This window comes from Bos mutus, chromosome 25 (genome assembly GCF_027580195.1).
Source record: "Bos mutus isolate GX-2022 chromosome 25, NWIPB_WYAK_1.1, whole genome shotgun sequence".
Taxonomy (NCBI): Eukaryota; Metazoa; Chordata; class Mammalia; order Artiodactyla; family Bovidae; genus Bos; species Bos mutus.
In genome coordinates, this window is record NC_091641.1 from 15397262 (window position 1) to 15418785 (window position 21524).

Genomic DNA, 21524 nt, shown 5'->3' on the forward strand with positions numbered 1-21524 from the left:
CACTGGCTCTTAGAGATATAGCAGTGAACAGCAATCCCTGTCATCAGTCTGTTGACATGCTAATGGAGACAGAGATAACAACAGATAAGGGCAATCATTTGTTAGTTCAGTTCAGTCGCTCAGTCATGTCCGACTCATTGTGACCCCATGGATTGCAGCACACCAGGCTTCCCTGTCCATCACCAACTCCCAGAGCTTACTCAAACTCATGTCCACTGAGTCAGTGATGTCATCCAACCATCTCATCCTCTGTCATCCCCGTCTCCTCCTGCCTTCAATTTTTCCCAGCATCAGGGTCTTTTCCAATGATTCAGTTCTTCGCATCAGATGGCCAAGGTATTGGAGTTCCAGCTTCAGCATCAGTCCTTCCAATGAATATTCCAGACCAATTTCCTTTAGGATGGACGGGTTGGGTCTCCTTGCAGTCCAAGGAACTCTCAAGAGTCTTCTCCAACACCACAATTCAAAAGCATCAATTCTTCAGTGCTCAGCTTTCTTTATAATCCAACTCTCACATCCATACGTGACCACAGGAAAAACCATAGCCTTGACTAGATGGACCTTTGTTGGCAAAGTAATGTCTCTGCTTTTTATTTTTTATTTTTTTTATTTTTTTGTCTCTGCTTTTTAATATGCTATCTAGGTTGGTCATAACTTTCCTTCCAAGGAGTAAGCGTCTTTTAATTTCAAGCCTGCAGTCACCATCTGCAGTGATTTTGGAGCCCCCAAAAATAAACTCTCTCAATGTTTCCATTGTTCTCCTATCTATTTGCCATGAAGTGATGGGACTGGATGCCATGATCTTAGTTTTTTGAATGTTGAGTTTTAAGCCAACTTTTTCACTCACCTCTTTCACTTTCAACAAGAGGCTCTTTAGTTCCTCTTCACCTTCTGCCATACCGGTGGTGTCATCTGCATATCTGAGGTTATTGATATTCCTCCCGGCAATCTTGATTCCAGCTTGTGCTTCATCCAGCTCGGCATTTCCCATGATGTATTCTGCATATAGGGCTTCCCTCATAGTTCAGTTGGTAAACAATCTGCCTGTAATGCAGGAGATTCAGGTTCAATTCCTAGGTCGGGAAGATCCCTTGGAGAAGGAAGTGGCAACTCACTCCAGTATTCTTGCCTGGAGAATCCCATGGACAGAGGAGCCTGGCAGGCTACAGTCCATGGGGTCGCAAGAGTTGGAGATGACTTAGTGACTAAACCACCACCATTCTGCATATAAGTTAAATAAGCAGGGTGACAATATACAGCCTTGATGTACCCCTTTCCCGATTTGGAGTACAGTCCAGCCACATGCTGCAAGGTACAACCAAAAAATAAAAATAAGTAAAATAACAATAAAAATAATAAAATAATTATTAAAAGTGTAAGTTGATATGTTGTATTTTCATTCAGTTCATGAATTTTTTTTTTTTTTTTGGCCAAGAGGCATGCAGGATTTCAGTTCCCCCACCAGGAATCAAACCCGCACCCTCTGCAGTGGAAGTGCAGAATCTTAACCATTGGACCTCTAGGGTAGTCCTCCATCTCTTTGTGTGTGTAAGGTTATGTAATGCACCAAATACGCAGTAGCTCCACACAGCCTGGAGGGAATGACTGGGCGCCCCCTAGGGCTCAGTGTGGAGTGGTGGCCCTCCACGTAGCACAGGAAGAAAAACTTAGCTGTGCTGCACTAAGGGGTCATTAACACCCTTTCTGGGAGAAAGGCTTTCAAGTGCTTTTTAAAACTTTTTTCCTCCTTACTAAGTTGCAATTTGTGCTTTTTCTACAATGACGTGCATGCTAGGTCGCTTCAGTCGTTTCCAACTCTTTGCGACCCCATGGACTGTATAGCCCACCAGGCTCCCCTGTCCATGGGATTCTCCAGGCAAGAATACTAGAGTGGGCTGCCATTTCCTCCTCCAGGGGATTTTCCTGAGCCAGGGATCAAACCTGCATTTCCTGTGGCTCCTGCCACCCGGGAAGCCCTCAAAAAGCAACCCCTCCTTGCGACCATGACAGGACTCGAACCTGTAATCTTCTGATCCGAAGTCAGACGCCTTATCCATTAGGCCACATGGCCACTGCCAACAACAAGCCAGTGATTTTGTAACAAGAAAAAAAAAATGTAATGGAAAGAGCCTGCTGAAGTGTTTTCAGTGTATTGAAAATGTACAGAATGTCTATCTTCCCACAACAACCACAAAATTTTCCAAGTGTATGGAGGAAATTCCCTCGTGATCCAGTGGTTAAGACTCTGCACTTCCAATGCAAGCAGCATGGGTTCAATCCCTGGTCAAGGTACAAAGATCCTGCCTGCGGCTCCACAGGGCAGCATGTATTGAGTTGGCCAAAAAATAGTTTGGGCTTTTCAATAAGATAGTACAGAAATATCCAAACAGACTTTTTGGCCAACTCAATAAAATAAAACGAAAAGTGCCCTGAACCCTGAAGTGTAGTGTTAGGATTCTGAATGATTATAACTGGAAATCACTGTAAGTAGCCCCAGCCCCGAGGCTTTTATTGCATCTGAAAAACAAATGGGGGGAATGAGGGGCAGCAGACAGGGGTAAGGGATTGAGGTACAAACTACTGATACTGTGTATAAAGTAAGTAAGCTACGGGATGTATTGTACAGCTCGGGGGAAGTATAGCCAATATTTGATAATAACTTTAAATTGAATACATCTGTAAGTTTTGAAGCTCTATGCAGTATACCTGATCAGATCAGATCAGTTGCTCAGTCGTGTCCGACTCTTTGCTACCCCATGAATCGAAGCACGCTAGGCCTCCCTGTCCATCACCAACTCCCCGAGTTCACTGAGACTCACGTCCATCAAGTCAGTGATGCCATCCAGCCATCTCATCCTCTGTCTTCCCCTTCTCCTGCCCCCAATCCCTCCCAGCATCAGAGTCTTTTCCAATGAGTCAACTCTTCGCATGAGGTGGCCAAAGTACTGGAGTTTCAGCTTTGGCATCATTCCTTCCAAAAAACACCCAGGGCTGATCTCCTTCAGAATGGACTGGTTGGATCTTCTTGCAGTCCAAGGGACTCTCAAGAGTCTTCTCCAACACCACAGTTCAAAAGCATCAATTCTTTGGCGCTCAGCCTTCTTCACAGTCCAACTCTCACATCCATACATGACCACAGGAAAAACCATAGCCTTGACTAGACGGACCTTTGTTGGCAAAGTAATGGCTCTGCTTTTGAATATGCTATCTAGGTTGGTCATAACTTTCCTTCCAAGGAGTAAGCGTCTTTTAATTTCATGGCTGCAGTCACCATCTGCAGTGATTTTTGAGCCCCCCCCAAAAAAGTCTGACACTGTGTCCACTGTTTCCCCATCTATTTCCCATGAAGTGGTGGGACCAGATGCCATGATCTTCGTTTTCTGAATGTTGAGCTTTAAGCCAACTTTTTCACTCTCCACTTTCACTTTCATCAAGAGGCTTTTTAGAGTTCCTCTTCACTTTCTGCCATAAGGGTGGTGTCATCTGCATATCTGAGGTTATTGATGTTTCTCCCAGCAATCTTGATTCCAGCTTGTGCTTCTTCCAGTCCAGCGTTTCTCATGATGTACTCTGCATATAAGTTAAATAAACAGGGTGACAATATACAGCCTTGACGAACTCCTTTTCCTATTTGGAACCAGTCTGTTGTTCCATGTCCAGTTCTAACTGTTGCTTCCTGACCTGCATACAAATTTCTCAAGAGGCAGGTCAGGTGGTCTGGTATTCCCATCTCTTTCAGAATTTCCCACAGTTTATTGTGATCCACACAGTCAAAGGCTTTGGCATAGTCAATAAAGCAGAAATAGATGTTTTTCTGGAACTCTCTTGCTTTTTCCATGATCCAGCGGATGTTGGCAATTTGATCTCTCGTTCCTCTGCCTTTTCTAAAACCAGCTTGAACATCAGTAGTATCATATTGTAAATCAACTATATATCTCTATTTTTCTTTAAAATGATGGGCTGGTACTCAGATTATCTTATTCTTTAAAATCCCTCTTTCTTCTCTTTTGTCTGCTCTCCCAACTCCACCTCCAGGTTTCTACCTTGCAGTCTTTGGCCCGAATGGCAAATGTAGTTTAATGAATCTCTCAGTGAAAAAATAAGAAAAAGATAAATAGGATGCTTTCGAAAGCTCATGATGCGATCACAAGGATCCACCCAAGTGGACAGTCGGCACAAAGGCACAGGAACTTGTCCTGACCGAGGGGTTTGGTCACTGGCCAAGGAAAATCCCTGACTTTCTTTGCACTGGCGCCAGGGAACATTGCTCCCAGGTAGAAGTGACAGGAAGTAATATGGATACACACTTTTCCCTGAAAGAGTCCCTGGGGGTGAGGGAGGAGAGGGTGGGACAACTTGAGAGAGTGATGTTGACATACATACACTATCATGTTTAAATAGACAGCTAGTGGGAATCAGGGAATCAACAGGGAATTCAGCTGAGTGCTCTGTGATGACCTAGAAGGGTGGCGATAGGGGAAGGAGTGGGAGAGAGACTCCAGAGGCAGCGGATATATGTACGTGCTGTGCTGTGCTAAGTTGCTTCAGTCGTGTCTTACTCTTTGTGACCCTATGGACTGTAGCCTGCCAGGCTCCTCTGACCATGGGATTCTCCAGACAAGAATACTGGAGTGGGTTGCCATGCCCTCCTCCAGGGGATCTTTCTGACCCAGGGGTTGAACTCATGTCTCTTTCGTCTACTGCATTGACAGATGTGTTCTTTCCCACTAGAGCCACCTGGGAAGCGCAAATATATACATACTTGTTGCCGATTCTTGTATAGCAGAAACAAACACAACATTCTAAAGCAATTATACTCCAACTAAAACTAAATTTTTAAAAATTACCTTATGTACCTATAAAAAGAAAGAATCCTGTTTTCTTGAGGGGTGTGGTGAGGGTTACTAGTATTTTCAAAGTGAAAGTGAAGTCTCTCAGTCGTGTCCGACTCTTTGCAACCCCGTGGACTGTAGCCTACCAGGCTCCTCCATCCATGGGATTCTCCAAGCAAGAATACTGAAATGGGTTGCCATTTCCTTCTAGAGGGGATCTTCCCGATCGAGGGATCGAACCCGGGTCTCCCACATGCAGGCAGACGCTTTAACCTCTGAGCCACCAGTATTTTCAAATGGCCCACCCAACTGAGGGGTAGGGCACCAGCCTTCAGGCTAGACAGACTTGGATTTGCAGTTCTCACCAGGTTGATTCCTAGCTGGTTGACCCTGTGCAAGACTCTCCTAACCTATCAGGGACCTCAGTTTCTGCATCTGTAAAATGGAGGTAAGAATGCCGATTTCCTGGGGCTGCTCTGAGGATGAAATGAGGAGATAAATAAACGCAAAATGCTCAGTACTATCATGTCACTCAGGGCACTTCCCTGGTGACTCAAGCAGTAAGGAATCTGCCTGCAATCCAGGAGCTGCAGGTTTGATCCCTGGGTCAGGAAGATCCCCTGGAGGAGGAAACAGTAACCCACTCCAGAGTTTTTGCCTGGAGAATCCCATGGACATAGGAGCCTGGTGGGCTACAGTCCTGTCCACGGGATCGCAAAGAATCGGAGACGACTGAAGCGACTTAGCACGCATGCGCGCATCACATGACTCCTGTGCTCAGCAAACTGTATAAAATAAAGTATTCATTCAATGAATGTTTTTGTCATATAAACGCTAGAGTGGATGAAACTGAGCAGCCCCTGCTCTGTGGAGCTTACAGATCAGTGGAGCAGATAGTCATGGTGTAAGCACATGAATAAAGAAGTACAAATTGCACCAAATACTGAGAAGGAAAAGTCCAGAGAACTAAGAGAACATATAACCAGGACCACCTAATCTAGTCACTTTTTAACCCAGATGAAATTACTACAGAGGTCATGGGCTGTTTTTGTGTTTCACTCAATGATAAGAGAATTCTTCACGTGAACAATACGCTCAACATTTTGCAAAGAACTTTTCATAGTTGAAATGCTCATGTGGTCTGAAGCGGAGAAGATGATGCTCATTTAACAGAGATTAAAACTAAGCTGTAGAGAGGTTATGTAACTTCCTTAAGGCCAGATAAATCACTGAGGGCAAGCCCAGAGATAAGATAAAACCCAGAGGTCCTTTGCAAGCCCAGAGATAAGATAAAACCCAGAGGTCCTTTGCTTCCGCTTCCGCATCTATTGCTTTTTCAGTATCTCATTTTTTTCAATTCTGAAATATAGCCTATTTTCTTCTTTTGAAAATGTTGAAATATAGAGTTTATTTACAAAAAGCATGGGAAAATATATGTGCATGGTTTAAAGAAACCCTATGTAACTACTACTCAGTCTAAGGAACAGAATTTAACATAGCCCAAAAGTTCTTTTACATATCCTTCCCCAGAAGTAATTCCTATGCTAATCTTTTAACAACTCCTTTGTTAATCATTCATTCTTTTACCTTTTAAGAGTCTTTATCAAGTATGCATCTCAACAATATTATTGCTTGTCATTAATAAAATATTAATAGTTATTAATAATAAATAGTATTGCTTGTTTATAAATGGTATCCTAGATTATGTTTTCTTCTATAACTTGCTTCTTCTTTTCAATGTTTTGTTTTTGAGATTATTCATACTGATGATGCCTATACCTCATTTTTAAAGATAAATAATATTCCCTTGTGTGGTTACACCACAGCTTGTTTGCGCACTCTTAGGTTAATGAGAACTTGGGTCATTTCAGTGTTTTTCTGTTACAGTTCTTCTTTTTTCTTTTGAAAGATGGATAAATTTGTTTTTATAAAAAACTCTGGAAGATGTTACAAGATTTGTGAATTTAAATTTCAGTCCCTACAACCACAATATCAGTACTATATGATAGAAGTTCTAGCATTTATTTTGAGTTTACCATCAGCCAGGAACTTCACACACATTTAAAAAATTTAATTCTCCTAACATTCCTATTTGATATGTATTATTATCTTTTAGGCAGTGAAACTGAGGTTTTGGAGGTTAGACAATTTGTGCTGTGCTAAGTCACCACTTCATTCGTGTCTGATTCTTTGTGATTCCGTGGACTGTAGCCCACCAGGCTCCTCTGTCCATGGGATTCTCCAGGCAAGTATTCTGGAGTGGGTTACCATTTCCTCCTCCAGGGGGTCACCCAGGGATCAAACCTGCATTTCCTGCGGCTCCTGCATTGCAGGTGGATTCTTTACCACTTGAGCCACCCTGGAAGCCCTCAAAAAGCAACCCGTCCTTGCGACCGTGACAGGACTCGAACCTGTAATCTTCTGATCCGAAGTCAGACGCCTTATCCATTAGGCCACACAGCCACCGACAATGACAAGACAGTGATTTTGTAACAAGAAAAAAAGGTAATGGAAAGCCTGCTGAAGTGTTTTCAGTGCACTGAAAATGTATAGAATGTCTATCTTCCCACAGGAAATTCCCTTGTGATCCAGTGGTTAAGACTCTGCGCTTCCAATGCAAGCAGCATGGGTTCAATCCCTGGTCAAGGTACAAAGGTCTGCACAAAGGCACAAGAACTTGTTCTGGCCCGGGGGGTTGGTCACTGGCCAAGGAAAATTCCTGACTTTCTTTGCACTGGCCCCAGGGAACATTGCTCCCAGGTAGAAGTGACAGGAAGTAATATGGATACACACTTTCCCCCAAAAGAGTCCCTGAGGGTGAGGGAGGAGAGGGTGGGACAACTTGAGAGAGTGATGTTGACATACATACACTGCTGCTGCTGCTGCTAAGTCGCTTCAGTCGTGTCCTACTCTGTGGGACCCCATAGATGGCAGCCCACCAGGCTCCTCCATTCCTGGGATTCTCCAGGCAAAAACACTGGAGTGGGTTGCCATTTCCTTCTCCAATGCATGAAAGTGAAAAGTGAAAGTTAAGTAGCTCAGTCATGTCCTTCTTCGAGACCCAAGCTCGAAGCCCTCGAAAAGCTACCCATCCCCTTGCGACTGTGGCAGGACTCGAACCTGCAAACTTCTGATCCGAAGTCAGACGCCTTATCCATTAGGCCACACAGCCACCCACTAGACAACTCAGGTAAGGCTGTTAGGAGAGTCAAGATGACAGCTCAGTCTAAATCTAACATTCTGGTTCCTTCCAATTCATTCCAGGACTTAATACTGTACTATGCCTGCTATGGAGAAGGCAATGGCACCCCACTCCAGTACTCTTGCCTGGAAAATCCCATGGACGGAGGAGCCTGGTAGGCTGCAGTCCATGGGGTTGCTAAGAGTCGGACACGACTGAGCGACTTCACTTTCACTTTTCACTTTCATGCATTGGAGAAGGAAAGGGCAACCAACTCCAGTGTTCTTGCCTGGAGAATCCCATGGATGGAGGAGCCTGTTGGTCTACAGTCTATGGGGTCTCAAAGTGTTGGACACGACTGAGCAACTTCACTTCACTTATGCAGGAATAAAAACCAAATGTAATGGTGGACTATAAAATCTGTAAGTATCTACTATATTTTTTAATATTCATGGCTGTGGTAAAACACACATAGTGGGATTCCTTGGCGATACAGTGGTTAGGACACTGTGCTTCCATTGTAGCCGGCACGGATTCGATCCCTGGTCAGGGAACTAAGATACCACATGCCTCTCAGCTCAGCCAAACAAGAAACCAAAAACACCACACACATACAACATAAAATTTACCGTCTTAACTACTTCTTAAAATCTGAAGTATTTTTAAGTTGAGTAGTGTTAAGTACATTCACACTGTTTTACAATCCTCTCCAGACCTCTTACAGCCATTCTTGTATATATCATCTGGGGCACAAGAGCAGGATTTTTCTCTAGGGCACGTCCTTGAGTGGAATCACATGGGTTTGCATATGTCCGACTTTATCAGTTAAGGTCAGGCTCTTTTTCAAAGTTTGCATCAGTTTATACTCCCATAGGCATTTAATTTTGTTTTAAGTATTACATTCAAATGTTAAATTTTATTTTTAAGTTCCAACACAAAAAGATCAAAAAGACAACACAATGAAAAAAATCTGTCCCCTAATCATCTTATTGTCTCCCCACAGATAATCAAAATTACGTTTCTGGTGATCACCCTTCCAGAAATATGTTTTTGCATATATTTCCCCCTTTTACAACAACAATTTGTAGCATTCTATACATACATCTGAAGCTTGTTTGTTTCTCTTAACAAACATTATAGGCAATATAATTTGGTCTCTGGAGCAGGTTGCCTGGATTCATATCCAGCTTCATGCTAAACTCATGGTGATTTCGATTAGGTCATTTAATCTCTCTGTGTCTTATATTACTTATCTGTAAAATGTGGGACAAATCCTAACTTATAAGGTCTTTATGAGAATTAAATTACTTAATATGTGTAGAGCATTTAGAATCCTGCCTATTAGAACTGTAACTATTGTCAGCATAATCATATCAATGCTTTCTCATTCTTTTTTATGGCTGTCTTATAGTCCATTATATAAATGTATGAATTTATTTTAATCATAATTGATAAACATTTAAGTTGTTCAGGTATGTTTATAGCACAGCAATAAATAACTATCATTTCCCACTCACACAGGTGAATATATCTAAAAGATAAAGTTCTAGAATGGAACTGCTGGGTCAAAGGTATTTAGTGCAGCTATCATTTTAACGGATATTGAGAAGCTTTCCTTCATGAATACACCACACACTCTCATATATATTAACTTAAAGGGATATAAAAAATTTAGACTAGAAGAACCCTAGGTAAAGCTACTTTACTGTTCAGATGAGTCAGCTGATGCCAAGAGAGAGGAAGTGACTGGCATAGGTTTAGTGGTGGAAATAGCACCAAAACCCTCGCAGCTGTCTGGATTTAAGAGTTCTTAAAACGCTTTAAAGTCCTTGTTGTTCAGTCGCTGTTCTTAGTCGCTCAGTCATGTCTGACTAAGTCCTCGTTAACATTTTATTATGTTGATGCTGCAGTTTGCTTACATAATGGTAGTAACTTAATATCTAATTTCTCAATATTCGTTCCGATTTTTCTCCTGGGCTATGTTTCTACCCTGGATAGATCATGTGCGCTACCAAGTGACCCTTGGACAAATCTGACCGGCTTGAGGTTGACCAAGTGACCGATCTGCCCTCGTCTTTGAATATGCTGGACTTGGTAAACTGTCTCTAGGGAATCAGAGTTCCGCCAAGCACTCCTAAGAGATCATTTAAATTACATCAAGGGAAATGAACCAGAGCATTTGCTCAGTAATTTGCCGAGACCAATTTTGCAAGCTGTGGTTGATTTGTAGTATATCTTTTAGACTAAAGGAAGCCCGCCCCTTCGTAGCGAAGCCGTCATTGGCTGGTACGGCTGTCAATCACCAGCAAGATAAATACGGAGAGACCGGTGGCTCTTTTCTCAGGACGTCCTGGAGCGCGTGGTGTGGCCGCAGTTAGGCTGCGCGAGTCGTGCCAGAGAGAGTCTCTGCGGTAATGTCGTTACGCCTTACTAACTGGAGTGGAAAGTAAAAGGGACCTCTCCTCCTCCATCCTCTTTTCTCCCTCCCTGCCGGGCAGGCGTAATGGCGGAAGTCGCGGCGACTGGTGCCGGCGGAGAGGCTATGGCGGCAGTGGCGGCGGGGGAAGGCTCCTCGGGCCCCGTGGGCTTGCCTCTAGGCCGGGGCTTCTCGAGCTACCGGCCCTTCGAGCCCCAGGCGTTGGGTCTCAGCCCGAGCTGGCGGCTCACCGGCTTCTCTGGCATGAAGGGCTGAGGCTGCAAGGTCCCCCAGGAGACGCTGCTCAAACTCCTGGCGGGACTGACGCGACCGGTGGTGCTGCCCGCGCCGGGCCGGGGCCTGGTCGGAGGCCTTGAAGAGACGGCCCAGGAAGCCGGTCTGCCGGTGAGGGCGGAACCCAGCCCTCCCTTCCCCACCCTGGGCATTGGGATGGACTCCTGCGTCATACCCCTGAGACACGGGGGCCTGTCCTTGGTGCAGACCACCGACTTCTTTTACCCGCTGGTGGAAGATCCCTACATGATGGGGCGCATCGCATGTGCCAACGTGCTGAGTGACCTTTACGCGATGGGCATTACTGAGTGTGACAACATGTTGATGCTACTCAGCGTCAGCCAGAGTATGCCTGAGGAGGAGCGAGAAAAGATAACACCACTCATGATCAAAGGCTTTCGAGATGCTGCCGAGGAAGGAGGGACTGCGGTGACTGGTGGGCAAACGGTGGTAAACCCTTGGATTATCATCGGTGGAGTTGCCACTGTAGTATGTCAACCAAATGAATTCATCCTGCCTGACAGTGCCGTTGTTGGGGATGTGCTCGTGTTAACTAAACCCTTAGGAACTCAGGTTGCCGTCAATGCCCACCAATGGCTGGATAATCCTGAACGATGGAATAAGATAAAGATGGTGGTCTCCAGAGAAGAGGTAGAGCTGGGTTATCAGGAAGCCATGTTCAACATGGCTACCCTCAATAGAATTGCTGCCGGGCTGATGCACACGTTTAATGCCCATGCAGCCACAGATATCACTGGCTTTGGCATTCTGGGTCACTCTCAGAACCTTGCAAAACAACAAAGAAATGAGGTCTCCTTTGTCATTCATAATCTGCCCATCATTGCCAAGATGGCTGCCATCAGCAAGGCCAGCGGGCGCTTCGGTCTCCTGCAAGGAACCTCAGCAGAAACTTCTGGGGGGCTACTAATTTGTCTGCCAAGAGAACAGGCAGCTCGCTTTTGTTCAGAAATCAAATCTTCAAAGTATGGAGAGGGTCATCAAGCCTGGATCGTCGGTATTGTGGAAAAGGGAAACCGGACAGCCCGGATCATTGACAAGCCTCGCGTTATTGAGGTCCTACCTCGTGGGGCCACTGCTACTCCTCTTGTTCCTGAGAACTCCAGTGCCTCCTCTGAGCCTAGCTTGTGAGATGGAACAGCAGAAGTTGTTCAGACTGTACAGCCTTTGTACACAAGCATGGACCATCCGCTAGAGTTGATTTTAGGAAGAAATTTCCAAAGAAGGCTGCCTGCATCGTAGTTCCAGCTGCTCTTCCTAGGTGATTTGAATCAGCCTATCAAAAGCTGCACATTCCAAGGCCAGAAGTAACATTTTGGACTTCTGGGGGGTCGGGGGGTGTATATTTGGTCATCTCTTGAGTGGAAAAAGCAGAAACCCCCCCTGTTTCCTCTTTCCAAGAGCAAGAGATTACTCAGGTTTGAGATATTTTTCTTGGCACGGGATTAATTGATTTCTGCACAGGGAGTGAAATTATTTATTAAAATTACACCAAAAATGCATTATTTATTAAAATTACACCAGAAATGCAAAATGAAAAACACTTAGATCAGAAATAAATAAGTTTGGACCAATACTGTTGATAAATTGAAATTGTTATGAGAGATTTAAATACAATGTCAAATTCTTATTAGATTACTCTGAAACACTGGCTCTTTCCTACTCTGGACAAGAATTGAGCAGCTTGTCCAATGACTGGGAAAGGAGGACCTCCAACCACCTTACTTGGTCTCTGTTAATGACGTCTCTCTCTAAACCCCTTTAAGGACTGGGAGAGGCAGACCAAACCCCAGAGACCAGGCTTTGGTGGACGTTAAGATGTTAAATCTTGTGTTGAAAATTCCTGGTGATTTCATCAATAAAGCAATTTCTAGTGAAATAATTTTGTTGAAAATTCTTCTGGTGAATGTATCTTTGGAATTATTCATCTTTTACAGTTTTATAAAATGAACCAACATAACATTTGGTGTTGACAGCAAAGGATCATGAACAGTCATAAATTCCAAGGCCTAGAGGGTGGGAGAGGAAATGGCAAAGGAAAGGTGTCAGCCTTTCTTGGAAGATGGAAAGTGGGTGTAAGAGGGGTAATTGACTTAGAACAGAGGAGGCCAAAGTATAAATGCCTTCAGAAGGACTTTCCTGGTGGTCCAATGGTTAGACTCCAAACTTCCACTGCAAGGGGCATGGGTTCCATCCCTGGTTGGGGAACTTAGACCCCACATGCTGTGAGGTGTTCAGTTCAATTGCTCAGTCATGTCTGACTCTTTGCAACTCCATGGACCGCAGCATGCCAGGCTTCCCTGTCCATCACCAACTCCCAGAGCTTGCTCAAACTCCTATCCATCGAGTCGGTGATGCCTTCTAACCATCTCATCCTCTGTCGTCCCCTTCTCCCGCCTTCAGTCTTTCCCAGCATCAGGGTCTTTTCTAATGAGTCAGTTCATATCAGGTGGCCAAAGTATTGGAGCTTCAGTTTCAGCATTAGTCCTTCCAATGAATATTCAGCACTGATTTCCTTTAGGATTGATTGGTTTGAGCTCCTTGCAGTCCAAGAGACTCAACAGTCTTCTCCAACACCACAGTTAAAAAGTTGCAAGGTGTGGCCCCCTCCTAAAAAAATGCCTTCAGAGTTGGGGAACACTTAACAAGAAGCAAAGAGATAGGCTCCAAATATACCAAGGAAGATGGGGTCAAAGATACTGGTTAAAAGTTTATGCGTAGGGTAATTAGATCTTCACAGTTGTCAAACATCTCCCCACACTGTGTCATACAGCCACATGACTGCCTCTCACCTCTGTAGGTAAAGGGCAGTTTGGTCTCTGGAAAATGTGAACTTTAAAAATACTATAAAGTCGGGGGCAATCAGCAGAGCAGAGGACAGGGAGCCTCATCAAGAGCAAGAATAAAGACAAAAATGAGATTGTCCAGTCTGCTCTCTCTGCTTTGGTATTAGAAACACTGGGAAGCTTATATTGCCCCTGCCTGGCACAGGTGGAAGGTACTTCTCTGGAGAAAATAAATCTGCCTAGGGAGAAAAACCTATAAATTCAAACATTTAGGGAGCCCCCAGTGAAAAATCCCTGTACCAGGAAGCCTCCCAGTTGGAAAGCTTCACTTAAAAAGATTCTTTTTAATGCCTCATTGTCAAATAGAAGCAGTAAAGGATCACCAGACATTTGAGGCAAGTTCCAACTGGAAAGAAGTCAAAGCAAACAAAGACTTTAAAAAAGAGACTATACAGGGAGCAAAAGAAAAAGGAATAAAAGAAGAAAAAGCAGCCATTGAAAGATAAGAGAGCAAAGCACTTAGAATAAAAAAATACAGCTAAAAATCTTTAAATTCAGTAGTTTTTGTTATTTATTTGGCTGCACTATAAGACATAAGGGATCTTAGTTCCCCAATCAGGGATTGGAAGCTTGGCGTCTTAACCACAGGACCACCAGGGAAGTCCTCAGTAGAAGATTTAGAAGGTAAAGCTGACATTTATCAGAAAGGAGAACAAAACAAAAAGATGCACAATGAAGGGGGAAAACAGGAAAATCAGAGATGGGCCAGGAGGTTTAACAAATAAGAGTTCCAGAAAGAGGTAATAAAGCATATGAAAGGAAGAAAACAAAGAATTATACAAGAAAGGTTTATGAAATTTAAAAGTTGTGTCTGTTAACATGCCTTTTGAGTTCCCAGCACTGGGAGTGGAAAAAGGCCTACATTCATTTTATTATTAACTATTGTTAAAATACTACAGATTAAAAGACCATAATAAAAACAATAGCAAATGCTTATATAATACTCTTTGCCAGGCACTGTTCTAAGAGGTTTTATATGTATTAACTTCTGTAAACTTCCAACAACCCCATTTGCAAACTGAGGTGCAAGAAGATTGAGAAATTTGGTCAAGGTTGCACTGGCAGTCTACTAACTAAACGGCCTGGTTTCCAAGTCCATACTTCCAGTCATGGTGAGCTCCTAAAGCTTCTGGGAGGAGAGGAGATCACAAAGGTTTGGTATCAGACTTCTCAGAAGTGAACTGGAAGCTAAAAGACAATGAGAAAGTGCTTCCAAAATTCTGAGGGTAAGTGATTTTCTCTGTGTAATTCTATAGCCATGCTTTTTTTTTCCAAAAATTTTTAGACGTGCAAGGTATTGAAGTGTTTTCATCGCATTCACTCTTTCTTAAGAAACTGCTGGAAGATGTGCTCCAGCAAAACAAGGGAGCAAACGGAGAAAGAGGAAGAACACAGGGTCCAGGAAATGCAACCCAGCCCAGGTGAAAGGTGAAGGGAGCTCTCAAGGTAAGAGCTGTCCACCAGGCACAGAGAAGAACCAGCTCATGCTGGAGCAGAAGCTTGGAAGGCTTCTAGGAAAAGGAAAATGGAACTGATAGAGTATTGATATGTTTAATTGTGTGAAAAATTGTATTGGAAGGTAATCGGAAGATGTAAAAAGAATTAGTGATAATTACATAGGAAATTGGGGCTTCTCCAGTGGCTCAGCAGTAAAGAATCCATCTGCAATGCAGGCAACTCAGGTTCAATCCCTGGCTTAGGAAGATCGCCTGATGAAGGATATGGCAACTCACTCTAGTACTGTTACCTGGAGATCCCATGGACAGAGGCACCCATCAGGCTGCAGTCCGTGGGGTCGCAAAAGAGTCAGGCTCAACTGAGCAACTAAACGACAGCAACAACATAGAAAATTAGCAAATTAAAAAAAAAAAAAGGCAGTTATCAACTCTAGCCAAAAATAAACAAAATGTAATGTATCAACAATAAATAGATAAATTCAATCAGGTTTTCTCAGAGCTCAAAGCTCTCAAATTACTTTCCACAAAACCCCTGCTTCATCTCAAGGCACTTCATCTCACTGCACACTCACTGCCTTTCTCACTGAACTCTAGCCCAGTAGCCTTTCTATGACTTCCCTGGTGGCTCAGACAGTAAAGTGTCTGCCTACAATGCAGGAAACCCAGGTTCAATCCCTGGTTTGGGAAGATCTCCTGGAGAAGGGAATGGCAACCCACTCCAGTATTCTTGCCCCCCCAAAAAAAAAGGGGCTCAAAGAAGTATTTGGGCTTCCCTGGTGGCTCAGATGGTAAAGCGTCTGCCTGCAATGTGGGAGACCTGGGTTCGATCCCTGGGCCAGGAAGATCCCCTGGAGAAGGAAATGGCAACCCACTCCAGTACTCTTGCCTGGAAAATCCCATGGATAGATGAGCCTGGTAGGCTGTAGTCCGTGGGATCGCAAAGAGTCAGACACGACTGAATTACTTCTCTCAAACAAATCGAGATCCTTTGTTCTCCATCTCTCTATCCAACTGGCTAACTCTCAGTCCTAGCTTAGTTAGAATAAAATCTCTTCATAAAAGCCCTCTCTGACCTCAGCCAACACCCGGCAACTCTCCAACTCATCATCCTATGTATTACCTTTCACGTGTCTGCATGCTCAGTTGCTTCAGTCATGTCCAGCTCTTTGCGACCCAATGGACTGTAGCCCACCAGACTCCTCAGTCCACGGGATTCTCCCAGGAAGAATACTGGAGTGGGTTGCCATACCTTCTTTCAGGAGATCTTCCTGACCCAGGGATCAAAATCGTGTCTCCTGCATTGCAGGCAGATTCTTTACTGCTGAGTCACCAGGGAAGCCCTTTCTTGGCTTCTTAGATATTTCGGTTTTTTTATTTGGCCATGCCGGGTCTCAGTTTGAGGTATGTGGGATCTAGTTACTCAACTAGGGATCAAACTCAGAGCCCCTGCATTTGGAGTTCGGAGTCTCATCCACTTGATTATCAGGAAAGTTCCTTCTTAATTTACTTTTTAATTGTCCCTTTCTGCAAGTGTGTAAGCTCCAAGATGGCAGAGGACGTTCTATATCCCCAGCACCTGTACAGTGTCTGGCCCACAGTTAATGCTCAGGATATACTGAATCGATGAGTGAGTGAGTGAGACACACTCGGGACTCCAGCACCCTCTGTTTTCACACTTTCCTTGCTCTTAGTGTCTCCTAGTGGTGGAAGTTGGTACCACCAATCTCAAGACAAGGCTTTGGATAAGAAATCGGGGCCTTGGTTCTGCTTACTAAAGAATACGACTCTCTAACTGGTTTATTTTCTTGCTTGGGCTCGACAGTAGAAAAGGGAAGGAAAATGATTGGATGCTTCCCTGGCCTGGGTCCTCTTAGTTAACCTAGGAAGGGTTAGGGGGTTGGAAGCGAGGTAGGCATCCAACTATTCCTTGAAGAGGGCCTGGGCAGCAAAGTGGAAGTAGCAGGTAATGGGAGGTAACAGGCCTGGGGTGGAAATCAGAACAGAATCACAGGTATAAACAGAGGTGTAACAAAGGTGAAGGAGGATGTCCCTGGTGGTCCAGTGGTTAAGAATCCTCCTGCCAATGCAGGGGACATGGGTTCGATCCCTGTTCTGGGAAGATTTCACGTGCCACAGGGCAACTAAGCCCATGGGACACAACTACTGAGCCTGCATACCTGCTCCACAACTAGAGAAACCACAGCAATGAGAAGCCTGCACGCTGCAACTGGAGAATAGCCCCTGATCACTGCAACTGGAGAAAGCCTGAGGGTAGCAATGAAGACCCAGCATAATCAAAAATAAATAATAATAAAGAAAAAGCAAAAAAAGTTTTTCTTAAAAGGTGATGGAGAGAAAGAAAGAGGAAGAAAAAGGGAGCCAAAGAAAGAAAAGAAAAAGGAGAGGACATTGAAAGTAGAGAGAGAGGAAGATGAAGAGGAGGGACAGAAAGGACAGAAGGAAAGGCAGTGCCAGGCAACCTCAGCAGATACTCAGGCGTATGTGAGCTGCCTCCTCTACTCCGTGCTGAAGAGCACTGGGGGCTCTGGGGAGCTTCAGCCTTCGACCTTCCGGATGATCTCGAGTCTCCAGACCTCTCTGGGTCTGTTTCCTCATTTGTAAAATCAGATTAGATCAGATCAGTCACTCAGTCGTGTCCAACTCTTTGCGACCCCATGAATCACAGCACGCCAGGCCTCCCTGTCCATCACCATCTCCCGGAGTTCACTGAGACTCACGTCCATCAAGTCAGTGATGCCATCCAGCCATCTCATCCTCTGTCGTCCCCTTCTCCTCCTGCCCCCAATCCCTCCCAGCATCAGAGTCTTTTCCAATGAGTCAACTCTTTGCATGAGGTGGCCAAAGTACTGGAGTTTCAGCTTTAGCATCATTCCTTCCAAAGAAATCCCAGGGCTGATCTCCTTCAGAATGGACTGGTTGGATCTCCTTGCGGTCCAAGGGACTCTCAGGAGTCTTCTCCAACACCACAGTTCAAAAGCATCAATTCTTCGGCGCTCAGCCTTCTTCATACAGCCATACTCACCTATGGCAGGCAAGTCATGGAGAAGATCCCGTGAGATACCCTCCTCTAAATGTATGTATAGATCAACTCAAGTACCAGGTCCTGGGAAACAAAAGCCTGACACTGCTTTTGTTCTCCAGAAGACCGGACTGAGGGTAGATCTAGAACAGGGTCACCAGTCTCCCCCAAATTAAAGTAAGAAGTGGTAAGTGCCATGGCATAAGAGTGAAGGAAGTACTATATAAAACCAAATTCTGTCCTTTTGGAGGAAGTTTCGGGAAGGCTTCCTAGAGGAGGCTTTGAAGCGGGGCTCTACAGGATGGGTGGAATTTGGATTTGGATATGCAGAGAATGGGGATGGGCATTCCAGAAGAAGGGGAATGGGTGAGCAAAGGCAGGGAGAGTGGATTTCAGCCTGTGTGTAGGGGGATATGGCCAGATAAATAGGTTGGTGAAGGACTTCTAAGGGTGTTGGGGACTGTCTGGCCTGACAGGGCTAGGCTGGAGTTTCTGAAAAAGGCTCTGTTATGACTGCCCCTGAAAAATTTATATGCGTGCATGCTCAATCACTCAGTTGTGTCTGACTCTTTGTGACCCCATGGACTATAGCCTGCCAGAATCCTCTGTCCACGAGATCCTCCAGGCAAGAATACTGGAGCACGTTGCCATTTCCTTCTTCATAGGATCTTCTTGACCCAGGGATCGAACCCATGTCCCTTGCACTGGCAGGCAGATTCTTTACCACTGCACCAACTGGGAAGCCCATCTTAATTATAGCAGCACCCTTTCTCCCATTCCCAAGTTCACAACCAATAAGGCCTACAGATCTACCTCCAATAAGAACAGCACTGGGAATCCCCTGGCAATCCAGTGGTTAGGACTCTCCGAGTTTTCATTGCCAAGGGCCCAGGTTCGAACCCTGGTCAGGGAACTAAGATACCACAAACTGCTTAGCAAGGCAAAAAAAGAAAAGCAAACAGAACTGAAGTAGATTATTGGGACCCAGCCATGGACAAAATACGTATTGTCCTGGTCCTCCTAGCACACTATGAAGTGTCCTTGGAGGCCACCTAGGCCAGATCCCCATTATACAGATAGGGAAATCAAGGCTCAGAGAAGAGAAACAGTCTTCCCAAGGGCACTGGCAGGTAGGCTCCCAATCAGTCACCTGAGTCCTAGTTTTCCATCGCTCTCTGTTGTCTCTGGGACCTCTGACTGGCCCAGGTTCCCCTACCCGGACACCACCTTCGCAATTTACAGGCCTTTGCTGCTTTGTTCTCCAGCTGCTGTGGCCACTTCCACTCCAGGTTTTCCCAAAGAGCCTTACTGAGACCAGTTGCACCTGTTTGGCTCTAGCAGGGAAGGTGGCCAAACTCTTGAGTGGTACAAGGGTGTATGTGTGCATTTACATGTTTTAAATGTGTTACATTCTGTCCTGTTCCAGCAAAAACAAAGTTCCGTCCACTGTGTCATTAAAGATTTATTAGCTGGCGATGGAGAAACACCTTTGTTTGTTTGTTTTAGCTGCGCTGCCCAGCACGCAGTGTCTTAATTTCCTGACCAGGGGTGAACCCAGGCCCCCTGCAGTGGAAGCAGAGTCTTAACCGCTGGACAGCTAGAGAAGTCCCGGTTGGTCTCTAGAGGATGATGTCGTGGAAGCAAAGAACTTGGATGTCCCTGCAGGATGCTTTGGAAGAGCTTTACAGCTCTGCCAGGGAACCTCCTGGGGGGTGGCGGGGGGAATGGCCAGAGACAATCTCAGTGAGAGTGCCTCCTCCTTCAGATCAGTCTCCAAGGACCATTTGACCTGTGAACTCTAGAAGTCCTGAAAACCTGACTCTTAAAAAATCTGCGATGCAGAGGACTCCCGAGAAAGTTGCTCTCCAAGTGGTGTTTTATATTCCAGTAAGTTTGTCTTTAGGCTAGAGAAGCTGGGCTTCCCAGGTGGCACTAGTGGTAAAGAGTCCGCCTGTTAGTGGAGGAGACACAAGAGATAAGGGTTCAACCTTTGGGTCAGGGAAGATCCCCTCGTGTAGGAAATTGCAGTCCACTCCAGTATTCTTGCCTGGAGAATTCCATGGGCAGAGGAGCCTGGCGGGCTATGGTCCATGGGGCGGCAAAGTCAGACGTGGCTGAGCACACACACAACTGGAGAAGCTTAGTAAACACCAGGGAAGGTGCTAGGGGTGGTGCTTGGCTCCTGAAACTTTCAGTACCCAGATCCATAAGGCAGCTCAATGCTCCAAACTTCAGACCTGCTGGACATTGCCTGGATGTTTTGCCTAGATCTCAGACTCAACCTGTCCCAAACTGAATTCAGTATCTTCCCACCTACCACAACTTCAGGTCTTCTATGTCCTCATTTCAGCAAATGACAAAACTATTCATCTATTTACTCAAGCCAGAAACCTAGGAGTTACCCAGGACGCCCTCATATCTCCTACCTCCCATATCTAAATTCCATGTTGCCTAATCCAGTAGCAAATTCTGTGCTCTCATTTTACCCAGCAGCTCAGCCGCATCAGATGTCCACTCACTCTGGAATACACTCTCTTAGTGTCCATAACTTCACACTCTGTCGATTTTCCTCCTACCTCACCTTCTCTTCCCTTGTTGTTGAGTCACTCAGTCATGTCTGACTCTGCGACCCCATGGACTGTAGCCTGCCAGGCTCCTCTGTCCATGGGATTTCCCAGGCAAGAATACTGGAATGGGTTGCCTTTTCCTGTTCCAGGAGATCTTCCTGACCCAGGGATCAGTCCTCCTCTCTCTCGCATTGGCAAGCGGATTCTTTACCAGTGAGCCACCAGGGAAGCCCTTTTCCTCTCTTCTGCTCAACTGCTAAATGTCAGAGTACCCCAAATCTTAGTCTTGCCTACCTAGATTCTTGTACTAGTTATTCTTCTCGAATTCCCAAACTTTAAGTAGTGTTTAAATGACAGAGACTACCAAATCTGAATTTCCAGCCCTCATCTTGCCTCTAACCCTTAGGCTCATAAATCCACCTGCCAACTTGATGTGGGTCTTCACTTGCTTTGTCCCAACCACACTTCCGATGCCTTTTGTGTTCCATCCTGCATCTCATTTTCCTCATCCCAATATTAGTCACCATCCATCTGCCAAGCTGCCCAACACTCAAAACCTGCAAGCCATGCTTGATTCTACCCTTTCTCCCATCTCACTAGTTCAAAGCCAACAAAACCTTTAGGTCTATCTCCAGGATATGCATCTACTTCTTTTCATCTTCACCCGCCATCAACCCAGGCCAACTCATCAACGTCTCTTGCTGGAAAACTGCAGTAACGCATCTCCCTGCTTCTTACTCTTGCCCTCCTCTGGTTCATTCTTTTTAAAACTATTTATGACAGAGGAATACCCAGCAGATAAAGGAACAGGATAAATGCCCACCAAACCAAACAAAAGAGGAAGAGATAGGGAATCTACCTGATAAAGAATTC

The 21524-nt window shown here is 45.0% G+C and overlaps 1 protein-coding gene and 3 non-coding genes across 4 annotated transcripts; 1 reads left to right on the forward strand and 3 right to left on the reverse strand.

The window, feature by feature from the left end:
- Positions 1–1998: 1998 nt before the first annotated feature.
- TRNAR-UCG (transfer RNA arginine (anticodon UCG)) lies at positions 1999–2071 on the reverse strand. The gene has a single exon. It is a non-coding gene; the product is annotated as a tRNA-Arg (tRNA).
- Positions 2072–7222: 5151 nt separating this feature from the next.
- On the reverse strand, positions 7223–7295 carry TRNAR-UCG (transfer RNA arginine (anticodon UCG)). Its single transcript has one exon. It is a non-coding gene; the product is annotated as a tRNA-Arg (tRNA).
- A 636-nt stretch (positions 7296–7931) lies between these two features.
- TRNAR-UCG (transfer RNA arginine (anticodon UCG)) lies at positions 7932–8004 on the reverse strand. The gene has a single exon. It is a non-coding gene; the product is annotated as a tRNA-Arg (tRNA).
- A 2323-nt stretch (positions 8005–10327) lies between these two features.
- On the forward strand, positions 10328–12040 carry SEPHS2 (selenophosphate synthetase 2). The gene has a single exon (XM_005911779.3). The coding sequence runs from the start codon at positions 10517–10519 to the stop codon at positions 11870–11872; it is 1356 nt and encodes a 451-aa protein (XP_005911841.2). The 5' UTR covers positions 10328–10516; the 3' UTR covers positions 11873–12040.
- Positions 12041–21524: the final 9484 nt, after the last annotated feature.